At 42.4% G+C, this 13,568-nt stretch overlaps 1 protein-coding gene across 2 annotated transcripts in view; it reads left to right on the top strand.

The window, feature by feature from the left end:
- ZNF516 (zinc finger protein 516) overlaps nt 1-13,568 on the top strand; it is a 103,583-nt gene that overhangs the window by 36,891 nt on the left and 53,124 nt on the right. For both annotated transcript variants that reach the window (XM_075142195.1, XM_075142194.1), the window contains exon 2: nt 6,703-8,736. In XM_075142195.1, the coding sequence (XP_074998296.1) occupies nt 6,828-8,736 (1,909 nt within the window). In that variant the 5' untranslated portion in view covers nt 6,703-6,827. The remainder of the gene's footprint in view (nt 1-6,702; nt 8,737-13,568) is intronic.

Genomic DNA, 13,568 nt, shown 5'->3' with positions numbered 1-13,568 from the left:
GTGATGGCATTTTGTGATTTCTGCATTGTTGTTTTTTTCCATGAAAGTACTAGTGATACTGGTTCCCTTTTATTCATTTCTTCATATTAGAGGGGAAATGTAGTTTGTTCATAATGGATTATTGATTGGTCTGCAAACAGCAGAAGCCCCAAGGCCTTGTCATCAATGGTACTTACTCTCCCAATAGTGAATGCATCGCTTCATGCAGCTATTCGCAACCCTAGTCTGTAGAATATAAGCCCATAATTGTTACTCTTGTGCAGCACAGTTTTTAGGGAGAGGAACTCTTCATTGTCATTATAGGATTTTCCCCCTCAATTTGTTCAAAGAATAGTCCCTTTGTTTTGGTAGCAAGATAAAGCTCGTCCTGGATGTTAATGCTATATTTCAATTCATTGCTTAGAATACTACAGTGTAACTAATAAAGTACGTTTCTTTGTCTCCCAGAAGACAAACACGCACAGTGTACTAAAACACAAAATATGTACTGAGTGGGTGACAGCTCTGTGTTTCTCAACATACCCCGTAGCAGCGCAAAAGCAAACTCCCCCCCCGCCCGCCCCTTGCTCCTGAACTGCTTCTTGAGGAGCCACAAAAAAATCTGGGTTACGGAGGTTTTGCTGACTTTATTTTGAGAGAGGTCACCTCGCTGCAAATGCCTACCTCAGCTTTTTCAGCATTAGTGTTTTTATCTTTATTTCAGTGTATTCTTTCCCCTGCTAAGGGCGTGGCATTGGTTGAGAAAGGCCTGACTCCGCTTTCGCAGTCCCTGGCTGCCGCTCCGAAGCCTGCTGCAAAATGTCATTAGCTCATGGAGGGAGAAAGACACAAAAACACATGATGTATTTGGAGAAGCTCAAAATAATATCTCAGGGTTCAGACAGCAAACTTTTCAAATGGGAAGAGCTTCCCCAGCTGCGAGGGAAGGCTCGTTTAAAATAATGAAAAAAGTATTGCAAAATGCTGCCGAAGGATTTTTATGAAGCCTAAGCGGAAATAGACTAATAGAAATTCCTTGTTTGTTTTTCCAGGAGCTTTTTATTTTTCCTTTTCCATTCCTGTATCAGTTTTGGCTGGCTTAAACAAACTTCAGGAGGTCTGTTGTCAAGATTGCCACTTTTAATAACTGAATACATTTGAAAATTTGACAGTCTTTTAGAACTGACTCGGGTTTTTTGGAGAGCTTTTTAACTGGGTTGGTTTGGATTACTCTCAGAAAATCAATTCAGAGCTATGCTGCTTTTACCTAATGGCAAGTTTAGTCTATAGGTTGCAGAATGCCATGATTTCCTGCAAATTCAAGTATGGGCTTACTATTTAAAGATACACTCGCTCTTCTACCCTCTGGTGTAGTCTGAAGGATGCGATCAGCTCAAGGCAATAAAGGGTCTATAGGCTAGTGTCATGGTCCATAAGAGACATTTCGGTAGGACTGGTGCCTAAATGAGGACGGCAGGATTGAGCCTTTAATCAGGGTGGTGGACTGATGACCCCCATGGGATCCAGGTGTTCAGAAGAAGCCATGTCCCCTCACAAAGTGAGGAGGAGGGTGTGCAGGTAGAGTGAGGTTGGTGTGTGTGGAGGACGGTGTCTCTGCAGCCAGGGGAGAAGACACGGAGGGGGAGAAAGGTCTCTGCGGTTCAGTGAGCACGAAGGCTGGCGAGGCAGTTGTAAAACGTTCTCTGTCTTTCGTCCACTCTTTTCCTGCACTTTGCTTTCTTCTGGCCTCTTTGCTCTGAACAGCAAAGTCTGTCTGGCTCGGGGGCGACCTGAGCCTTCTCAAATCAGGAGAGGTCAGCTCTCCAGGTCGCCATTCTTTGAAAGATACAACTTTCTCAAATTCACCTAGATGTTGACGTGCTATGTCCTATCATTTCATCATCTAGAAGGAATTTCAGTAAGATATTTTTTCCACAAGATCACGCCTCACAGTGGTGGTGGTTTTTTTTCTTTTTTTGAAGTCATTGTTGCTTTTGGCAGAGGAACGTGGTGGAGTGATTGCAGTGTATATTCAAACCTCTTGGAGATTAGAAGAGCGATATTTCTCCAGTGCATTTATCTTTCAGATGGGACTTGAAATACTCACACCCAAACTGAAAGCAGTTTGTTTTAAAATATACACTGTGCTATTTGAGTAAGTCTGTGTAGCTTCCCAGACTGTACGTTCTTGTTTATTACTTACTGAAGAGTTTTCCTTTCTTGCCACTACAGCCCATGCAATATGATTTTTAAGGCCAGGTTTAATTGAAGAGAAATTAAAAAAAGAATGTATAGTCTTCTGTATGTTGGAACAGAAATAATTTTCTTGTATGTTTTCCTCTCAGGCTGCACTGCAGGGTATTTTAAAGTGCTGTTCCCCTGTACTTTTACTCATGCTTCACTTCAAGACTACGTGAGGGTCTCGCAGAAGTTGCGAGGATGACACAGCCGTGCAGCGGCGTACCTGCTGCGCCGCCTACCATGGCCTCGCTGGGGAAGCTGAGGCTGATGCTGGGAAAGGTGCCGGGGCTCCGGGGTGAGAGCAGGTCGCTTTGGCCAAATGTGTTTTCTCTCAAGCCAAGAACTCTGTCCAAGTTAGTTTTTAAAACCAGAGAAGTTTTGATGCCTAAACATTTGAAATAGAGTCGATTCTTACAAATACTTGGTTTAAGCAGGGGGAGAGAGAAAAAAAGTTTTATTTGTATTTGTTCCCATGTGGGTCAAGGCAAAGACACTCTGTGAGGCAGTGGGTGCAGGAACAAGCTTTATAACTAAAATACTTGGCTGAGCAAAGGCATTTCTCGGCATGCCACCCCTCCTGATTTTGGGTCTTTGTTCACGTTTCTCTTCCACCTTGCATTACATACCAAACCTGCGTGTAAACAGTGATGATGTTAAGTGCCTCAGTGTACTTTAAAGGGGCTGAAAATGCCTCCCGGACGCTGGTCAGCGGCTTCTTACGTGAGCTGCTGATCCCTAGTTCAACAAAATGAAGTGAATCTAGTTCATATGCCCCTTGCCAACAGAGTATCAAACCCCCCTCAAGGAGTTGTATGGCATTTGGCATAGGCTGCAATGCCATTAAATCACACAAAATATTTTTAAAGACTACGTATTAATTTACAGTTTACAGTCACTTACATTTCCTTATGGCTTCCCTCTGTGCTAGTGGAGATCTCCATGTTGTGACAGTCTGGGAGAATCTGCAGGCTGGATGTGACTCTGCTATGGATTCTGTGTGACAGGCTCGTGCTAAGGAACTGCAGGGTGAACTTGGACCAAAGCGATGAAAGGTTACTGGTTACCACCTGAAATTATTGAGAGTTGAAACAATTTTTAGTAGCCTTAGGGTAGCTGGAGGTTGCTGCGTTCCATTTGTGCTGAAAGAGAATTATTTCAGAATACTTTCAAATTCATAATTATTTCAAAATACAAATATTCTTATCATCGCAGTCAGCGAGAAAGAAACAAAAATAGCCATGGCAAAATTTTACTCACAGCGCAAGAGTAATCAGTGTGGTTTGATTTACTAGTTGACGTCTTCCATCCCTTGTGCCATCTTTGATGTTGAAATAATTGTTTAATAATTAATACTAAGGTGGAAATTATTAAGCCCAAATGTTATTTTCTATTGGTAGGATTCTTTACAAGTGTTGTTTTCCTCATTTTGTATGTTCAGTCCTCCAAATTAAAGCTTTTTTCAAAGTTGTCATTTTTATTTCGTTTTTGCTGCATCTTTCTGATGAACCTGGCTTTGCTGTTCTGCAAAGAGCCCCTCTAAAAGAATTAATTTTAAGTGGCACTCAAATGATGTGAGGAGGGAGTTGGAAGTTGTTCGTATATGTTGTGTCAGTCGATTTACCAAAGCGTAAGGGAGACCTCACATTGTGTAAAGCAAACTCAGATTGAGTGAACACCCTTCCTCCCCCTGGAATTTCTGTCTGTGGAAGATCAGACTTGAAATTTTGTGAGTCTTAAATATGTATAAATTCGAATAATTCAAATCTAGGAATACTTTATTTCAACTTTTAAAGTTATAATTGCAGTGCATTGGCAAAGCTAAAGTAATAAAGATGAAACCATTTTCTCAGAATATTTTGGTGAAGACGCTAACACTTCCATTAAGTATTTTAGACTAATAAAATAATTCAGTAATTTTTTAACTCTTGACTTTTTCCCCCCTCAGGCCTAATTTAATATAGGGCTAGGGCGATCTCCTGTGAGTGGCTAATGTCCCTTTTATAAGTTAAGCTTTCTTCATATCCTCATTTTCATAACTAAGTTTCATTAATGAAAATGCTATAAATAATTAAAGTGAAATATGTCAAGACTGAGCATAGGGAAGCTGTGGCCAAGTAAACAAAGGGACTCTGAAGCTTTGGATTTATATGTGCCTGAACTGCTGCATACAGCATTCTTGTCTAAGTTTGGCTCTTAAAGCTCTTTTGAACTTTCAGACAGGAGACACTGTAGAAAGTTGAGTTAAAATGGGACATACCTTAAAAAAAAAAAAAAAGTCATTAGTCTAAAAGTCAGCCTACCAGTAAGCAGTGTTCTTATTGGTGTAAACTGTAGAAAATGCAGAATGTAGAAAACATTGTATAAAATACCTGGAAAAATCTGTCCCCAGTGTTTGCTATCTTTTTTCCTACAACGGTGCAGAACATTTCCGAAGAAATGGTTGCTTGTTCAAGTATACTATTGTGTCAAATGCAAGAAGCTACCCTGGTGTTTCTTTTTATGATTTAAGGAGTTTTAGGTTAAGTCTGTGATTATAAGACAATATGGGTTGTTACTTGGCAGATTTAGATTATGGGTCAAATAAATAAGGTGTTACTCTGAATTGTTTCATCCATCAATATGCAGTGTAAACTGCATTTCTATTTGCTCTTTGGCATGTTCGTACCTTCTGGTACAGCCACAACTTCCAATGGCTGTCATCCTTTACATACCCAGGGAGTTTCTTCTGAGGCTGCCCCTCAATTTGGTTTTAAATGACTAATTTCAGAGATTAATTTAGGTACTCGTTTGTAAACTTCCTGCTCATACAAACTTCTGATTTTGTGATCTGATGTGATTTTTTTTTTAAAGTCATAATAAATTAGTCATAATATAAAAATGCTTCATTCAAGAAATGAAACTGCATTTGTAACACGTCCCTTAGATATTACTGTTAGCTCTCTGAGGAAGAGGTAGTTTGGGTAGGTGCTGTTGATAACCCTTAACACGCTGAACAGATACTAGATATGCAGAAAATCAAACCCAGAAATGAATGGTCATGTAGCAAATAAGAGGGATAGATTAACTTAAACATGATGAAGTTATTCTATAGTATATAACTGAGATGAGCATTGCATCAGTTTTACTTGCTTGTTGTTAGGCTCATGCGGGTGATGTGGTTAGACTTTATTTATTTACATATTGAAGAGACTCAGAGGTGAATACAATGAGAAACCTTAAAATTTGCAACTGTAGATCTGTAGCTATTTATTGAGTCATAGATGTCAAGTGATGGATGTGTGAATATATAGTCTTGTTATTGTTCTGCATATTTTTAGCTACCTTTTAAGAAGCTGATGTTTTCTTAGTGTAGTAATAGATTGGTTCTCTTTATTAGAGAATACAGGATTCTTTGATCTTACTCATGTGGTGTTTGTAGTACTTAATGAGGATAGGAAGGGGGAAGATTTTTGTTCTACGGTGTGGTAATTGGAAAAGAAACAATCTATGGAGATCTTAACCATTGGTTTTTGCCGTGTACAAGGTGGAGAATTGCTGGTGTGTTGCATCTTCCATTGCCAAGGCAGATACTGACACTTGCTTTTAATCATGACAAGATACAAAAGCTTTTAAACTTTTATTAATCTGCTTTGTTAATCAAAGTTGGTTTTAGTTTTGTTTGTTTGTTTGTTTATGGTTAAGATTCTGTTTCATTGAGATGGGTGGTGCTGTGGTTTCCTGTATGTCTTGTTGACATAAATCACTCACTTTTAAGATCATTTGATACCTACGCACATTATCAGTTTACTTTTTTAGATTGAGACTAAATATTACACTTCGAGGTTTTTTTTTTCTTCGTTGTCCACCAGGAAATAACTTTTAGTTTTCCTGAATGCTTTGTCAGGCTCTGGATTCTTGTTTTCTCTCTAATCAAAGTACTGAGCGTCCTCAGCCTCTGCGCCTGCTCTGTGCATGCCACATCAAGCACAGCAGAGCTGTCTGAGACGCAAAGTAATGCAGTTGCCAGCAGGAATATGATACTTGCTAAAGTCTCTAAGAAAGCCTTTTATCTTTGGCAAGTAAGTATTTTACATGAAATTACACATGATGGTAAAGCCACAGATATAAAGTGTAATAACCCCCTCAAGAAATGTTTTCCTCATTTAAGGTGTATTTTTAGCCAATTCTGCCTGGTTTTAAAACAAAAAATATTTTAAAAGTTTGCACTTTTTTTAAAGACACTGTGATGTCAGTGTATGGAAATGAATGTTTCCTCTTTTTTGGTTTTTACTTGTTTATTAATGATGCTTGCCATTGAAGTCTAGAATATCAGCAAAAAGAGAAGCTGCTGCTTTTTGGTGCAATAAATTCTGGTATAGTATGCTTCTGAATGCGGGGTGAGTGATGGAAGCTGTTGAATGAAAAATATGAATAGGTTTCAATATATTTAAGAATCTACTTACACAATTTCTGTACATTTGTGTGATTTTGTTCTTGTTTCAGGTGATCTATGCCATCCACTTACAGAGCACACGGAAATAAATCGGCGCTTCGGACTCTCTTCAGCAGCTGCAAGGAGAAACGTTACCCCGAGAATGAAGCAATAAAACATCTCTCTGCAGAACCGTATGATTGAAAACGCGGTCCAGCCCTCCTCTGCTGCCGGACATGCTTTTGTCCTCCTGCCTCGCTCACCCGATGTTGCAGTAATACAGATGGATCGTAGTAGAGAGGCAGAAATGGAGTTACGGAGATCCTCCAGCCCAGGCAAGCTAAGCAAGAATGACACGGATGCTGACAAGACCATGTGCCACAGCTGCTGCATCTGCGGTAAAAGTTTCCCTTTTCAGAGCTCCTTGTCGCAGCACATGAGGAAGCACACGGGCGAGAAGCCCTACAAATGCCCTTACTGTGATCACAGAGCTTCCCAAAAGGGCAACCTGAAGATCCACATCCGTAGTCACAGAACAGGCACTTTAAGTCAGGGGCACGAGGCAGAGATGGGAGAGGCGCAACTGGGGGAGATGGGAGTTTCGGAGGGCCTCGGCGGGTGCACCAGCCCCACTAAAAGTACGTCTGCCTGCAACAAGATCTTGAACGGTACCACTCAGGTAGATAGCAGCAAGATCTTGTTGAGAAGCAGCAAGAAGGAGGTCCTGGAGGTGGCGCCAGCCGAGGAGGATGATGGCAAGCTGACCTCTTACCAGTGCACCTTCTGCAAAAACAAATTTGAAAGGAAGAAGGACCTGGAGCAGCACCTGCACCAGGTCCACAAACCGTTCAAGTGCAGGTTGTGTAGCTACATGACCCTGAGGGAGGAGACGCTGTTAAACCACATAGAGAAGGACCATATAACAGCTCAGGTCCCAAATGGGGAGGCCTACGCCGAGAACTGCAAGAGCGAGCTGAGCGCAGGAGAGTTTCCGTGCGAAGTCTGTGGTCAGGCCTTTAGTCAAACCTGGTTCCTGAAAGCTCACATGAAAAAGCACAGGGGGTCATTTGATCATGGGTGCCACATTTGTGGCAGGAGATTCAAAGAACCCTGGTTTCTCAAAAACCACATGAAGTCGCACGGCCCCAAGACCGGGAGCAAAAACAAACCAAAAAATGATTTGGAGCTCATAGCCACTATCAATGACGTGATACAGGAGGAGACGATTGTGACGGGCCTGTCTCTGTACGAAGTTTGCACCAAGTGTGGAAATCTGTTTACAAATATGGAAAGCCTGAAAGTGCATAATTCTGTTCACTACCGGGCGCAGCGGGGCAGCACCGGGGATAAAGCCGAGGGCTTAATTGATGGGAGCCTAAGCTCCTCGGTAACGAAGCAGTTTTTCTTGCAGTGTCTCAATCTAAGGCCATCTGTAGGGCTGGATAGAGTTACAAGAGGACAGCCTGGGAAAAGAGTAGCCGAGCTGGATCCGGTCAGTAGCTACCAAGCTTGGCAGCTGGCCACCAAAGGAAAAGTAGTAGAGCCCTCAGAGTATGTGAAGTATGTGGGATGGGACGAGGCCCTGGCGGATGCGGACGTGACTTATGACAAGGATAAGAGAGAGTATATCCTTGTCAACCAGGAGAAGCGCAAGCGAGACCAGGACTCGCCCAGCTCTTCCAGCAACCCCAAGAAGAAGAGCTGCCCCAGCGGGCGCCTGGAGAAAACCGGCGGTGCCCCGCCGGGGGAGAGCTGCCCGCTCACCCAGGGGGACCTGGACTACCGCCCTGCCTCGCGGCAGAGCCGGCGGGCCGCCCAGAACAAGTCCACCGAGTGCTTTGAGTGCGGGAAGATCTTCCGCACCTACCACCAAATGGTGCTGCACTCCCGGGTGCACCGCAAGGAGCGGAGGAGCTGCAGCGACGGTGGGACGGCTGCCCAGCCTGACCGCTACGGCTCCAGCAGCGAGGAGGGGGACTCGGGGTCCGTCAGCGGGCCCAGCACCCCGGGCTCCGCGTCCGCCCCAGAGGACTCGGCCGCCTCCGGCCTGGGGGAGGAGGGGGCTGAGGAGAGCTCGGAGGAGGGAGCAGCCAACCCCTCGCTAGGTAAGATAGCTCCCAGCCTTGCCCTGCTCGCTGTTGCCAGTCCATGCGTCTCCCGGTGCGGGACATGGCGATGAGCAGAGGGAGAGATGCGTGAAAGCACGGGAGAGGTTTAAAGGCAGTGTGGATGGGGTCCCGTGCCCGCTGCTGCTTGTCTCGGCATGGTGACTGGTTGTTTCTGACGCAGGTAATAAAAGCGAGATCAGAGGACATCTTCATAAGGTGCAGGTGAACTTGTATTTCGGTGAAGGACACTTGAGATGTATCTTAGTTGCCTGTAGAAATGCTGTAGGGTAGGGTAGTGTCTTCCCTCGTCATCTCGGGCTGTTTTTCCCTGATTTATGGGCATCCTGTGCACTGTTCTGCCTGTAGCGTGCAGGGGCACAGCCTGTGTGGTGTAGCCCCGAAGCGCGTAAACTTGTTAATCGCCAGCGTGAGAGGCGTCTCTCTCCTCTTCTCTGTTTCGCTTCCCAAATTGTGTTTATAACTCCAAAGGCTATAATTAATCTCTCTGGATTAAAGCGGTCCTTTGAGCCCAACACTACTAAATGGAACAAATTATTCTCCAAATAGCAGCAAAGTAAATATTTAAAAGAACACCATTAAGCACTTTTGTATCTTTTTTTTTTTTAATATTTTATTTTTGTTGTTCACCATTCTTTGTTTATAACACTCTCTTAGAAATGTGAGATTAACCATTCTTTCCTTACTAGCCTTGCGCTGGTTTTTTGTTTGTTTTCTGTTTGGCAAACAATAACATTTTCCTCTCATTTTCATTCCTTTTGTTGTGAAGAACATAGTTATCTGTAGAGTTAAACTCATTTTCAAGACCATCGCGGATGAAGTAATCTGCACCATTGTGGAAGAGGGTGGGTTTATTCAATTAGCTGTGTTCTTTCAGGATTTTATATAATGTCGTGCTTTCTCCACTGGCTACAGACCCTGCAGCAGCAAAGCAACATTTTCCAGAATTGTGTATTAATAGTTACATGTTTTTCATAAAGTTTTGAAGCAATGTTGGATGTATTTTTTTATCCTTAAGCTTCTTTCATGAAAGTCCCATGGTTTTAGGACAACTAAAGTTGGGGCCGACCCTGCTTGGCTCTGTAACTTTCAAAATGCAAGGCGTAGAGGGAAGAGAGTTCCAAAGGATTGAAATTGTAAAAAATTAAACCCATCTGTTTGTCCTTAAAACTTACAAGAGCGGTCCTAAACTTGATTTTGCTACAACTTGGGTCAAGTCCCTGATGGACAAATTGGGTGCACACTAGAACAGAAATGTAAATTAAACCAGGAACTCCACTTTTTTAATGGTTTCTTGCCCTTTCCATAAACTACAACTCCAAAAAGTCCTAGCGACAAGCTGACTTAAATATTTTCACTATGACTACTTGCCCATTTAAAAGATTCAAAATTTGGCTTTCCCATCTGCTGTTGGATTTTGGACACTTAAAGTTCTTATGAAGCACACATACTTACTTTGTGTGAAAATCCGTCCGCTGCCACCTGAAACACCTCCATACTGTTGACACAAAATGCAGTGATAAAACTGCAGCTTTGTCTGGAGTTAAATGGGGCTGCCATGTTTTACTGGTGTAATGTACAGTGCCCTTTATGGAAACTCTCTGGAGACGAGCTGAAAACACCGAAACACATTTTCACGTGATGTTCAAATAGGAAAGCTGTTCTTATGCACTCTCCGTATTAAGCACTTTATTTTTAACAAGAGGAGCCATCTCATCTCTTTGCCTGTCCTGTTTCTTGCCTCAACTCAAGCTCTGAGCCCTTGTTGCGGGAGTGAAAGGTGAGAGTTAAAGTCACACAGCAGTTTCTCTCACAGGAATTAAGGTGACTGGCTTAACCGGTGTCACTAGCCAACACCTGGAAACTCATTTCTTTGGGTGCCAAATTGGTCTTTATCCTCTTTAACTGTAAAGAAGCAGCAAACTGATGGGCCTAAATAAAGGTGCATCTTGGAAAAGGGATGTGGTTGCATTGATGGGCCGGGAGGATGGCTACTGCATTTTATATTTGCTAATGTCACAGCTGAAGAGCTAATCAATTAGTTAATTGGCTAATAAGAAACATTTTAATCTTATGACCAAAAGAAGTATTACCCTTGCTTCTTAATAGAGTTTATTTAAATAAAATCACTGTGTCAATGAAGTGAACATTTTTTACAAGTGACAAAGATTTTCTGGATTCAAAAAAAAGTTGTTTTTTGGTTTGTTTTTGTTTTTGTTTTTTAAGCAGTTTTCATAGGTCAATGTTCAAGACTTAAGTTTCTCAATTTTGTCTTTTTGGTATGCAGATTTACTTATACTGCCCTTATATTGTTTTCTAAGGGACTGGGGTCCTTCTGTCCCGCAGGCTGTAGGATTAGTTTTACTCTTCTGCAGATTGCTGCTTTAACTCGAGAAGCTTTATTTCCCTCCCCTACGAACAGAAACTTAAGGTGTGCAGTGTACAGGCCACATTCTGCCCTCATGTATGCTCCTGCTAAAATCAGGTGTTCTGGTATGACTTTGAAGCACATTTTGTCCTAGAAGTGCTGCGGTTTGCTATCCTCTGCTGCGGCTTTTTGTAGTTATTCTTGCTGGTGAAGCTTTTCGACAAAGCTTTTTGTCGAAAGCTACACTCCAGCCCCACGGACAGCAACCCTCCCCAGTGGCGGCAGGCAACCAGCACTCTCGGTTCCTGTTCCTGTCATGCCTTCTACGGTGTTATTTTTACTCAGGCTGTGGTCAGGAAAATCTTGTGCTACTCATAACGTTATACAATACCTGTATTTTTTTTTTTTTTACTTTCATCTCTTTACTTTTTCCCCCCCTCTTTGACACGTTACTGTGTTATCCTGGATCAGAAAAGGGCCTTGAGACTGCCAAGTATTGAATGTTGTGGCCTTGACTCAGCTGAAAGTACTTCTTTGTGCGTTTAATTCTTAATAATCTTGAGTAGTCCTGTTGACACACAGTGTCTTGCAGCAGGGAAGCTGGCAATGCACCTCCGTGGTCACCTACGGCCAACAGATGTTGGGGCTGAGGGTGACTGGGGCTGGGAAGTACTGATGGAGCTTACTGGGAGAAGAGCAAGAATTGCACCGTGCGTGTGAAATAGGGTTGACAGCCTCCAGGGTAGGCACTTCTTTGCTCTTAACACACGGGTAATTTGTCTCTGCTGTGTACGTAGAATAACATAATGATTTCTCAGGTGCGGGGTAAGTGTTTGCAAACCCAGCTTATCAGCTGCCAGGGGGTAAGCTAGTTGGTTACAAAATGCTTTCCATCTTGTTGGAAGGAGGGTAAAAATCAGTTTTCTAGAGTCACATAGGCAGTGTACCGCATGATACCTGTCATACAAAGATATATGCGTGATGTATATATGCTTTGTGTGACGACCATGTGGGAAAAGGTGGCTCAGAGCACATTTGCTCTGTTAAGAGCAGCTTTTAAATATTTTCAAAGTCTTCCTGCCCAGGAGGAGTCTTCGTAAAGACAGTAAACTGTACAGTAAACTGTACCTGAATTTCCACTGAGTTGCATCCAAAGCTGTTTGAATCACCTGTGAGTTGTTGCTCAGCACTTCCACAACTTGAGACTTTTTTTTTTTTTGTGATGTTCATTTTTAACTAAAAAAAAAAAACCCAGAGCTATGACTGAGAGAGTAGAGGGGGATTATGCATGTATTGATAAAAGTGGAAGGGAAAATACTCTACTTTTTAAATCTTTCAGCTTCTCAACTAAAACGTAGTTTTAGGTACGCCAAAGAAATAATTTAAATCTTTCAGCTTCTCAACTAAAACGTAGTTTTAGGTACGCCAAAGAAATAAGGCAGAGAGTTCAGCAGAATCTTCTGCTTATAACAAAAAATGTTCCTCTGTGTGCAAGGGAGGTCCTCTCCACTATTTAAAAATCAAACATTTTTACTATATGTCTTAATCAAATAATTACGCTTCAGATAATAATTCGACAATAATAAAGTGTGCATTTGGTGGTTAGTATTTTTAAGGCTCAGCATGGGCCCCCTCATTGTCATGCTGTATTTAGCAGTGAGGGTGTTACAGTTTGTTACGTTAGGCAGTATGAACTATTTCAGACCTGAAATGAAGAAGGAAGTATAATTTTTGAGGCTGTGACTGCTGCTGGCAGGTGGGAAGATGAAGAAAAGAAGTGAAAATGATTTAAATACCACTTGGCAGTCAGCAAACATGTAGTAAGATCACAGACCTGTGATACTCCAGTCAGTAAGGGAGCGCCATAAAGGTACTTCTTTTTGCATGTAAGCGCCAGACGCAGCAGGAAGTAAATGTTAAAAGTAATCTAGGGAGGGAAAAAAAAAGAAAAGAAAAAGAAAAGGAGTGTTATTTAGGAGTAAAGGAGAGGAATGCTGCTTCTAGCCTGACCTTGTCAGGGAAGGATGGCAGTGACAGGAGAGGGTGTTGCACCTCAGAGGGAGTGCTGCTTCTGGTGAAAACCATCTCCTCCATTTTGTTTCCTTTCTCTCCTGCCTCTTCTCTCCCTTTTTTTTTCCTTAATTTCCTTCTGTCAGACTCCTCCGGGTTTTTGAAATGCTTTAAGGAGAGACTGATTCACTCTTACTCAACACATGCTGTTTTTATTACGCTGGCTAACGCAGGAAGAAGCTGATTGCGAGTGAGAACTGTTGTGCTAGGCCTGTATGAACGCAGCTTTAGGCCCAAGGAGCTTATAGTCTGAGTAGGTGAGGTGGACACAAGTTGCTAGACTGTACAGAATATGAAGAAAAAACCCCAAACAAACAACGAACACAAAACAGTGGTGTGTGGCTGCATTTGGTTTGTGTTGGGAGTTACCGGT

This window comes from Calonectris borealis, chromosome 2 (assembly GCF_964195595.1).
Source record: "Calonectris borealis chromosome 2, bCalBor7.hap1.2, whole genome shotgun sequence".
Classification (NCBI taxonomy): Eukaryota; Metazoa; Chordata; class Aves; order Procellariiformes; family Procellariidae; genus Calonectris; species Calonectris borealis.
Note: the sequence above shows the minus strand (reverse complement) of the source record. Positions and strands in the feature narration are given on the sequence as shown.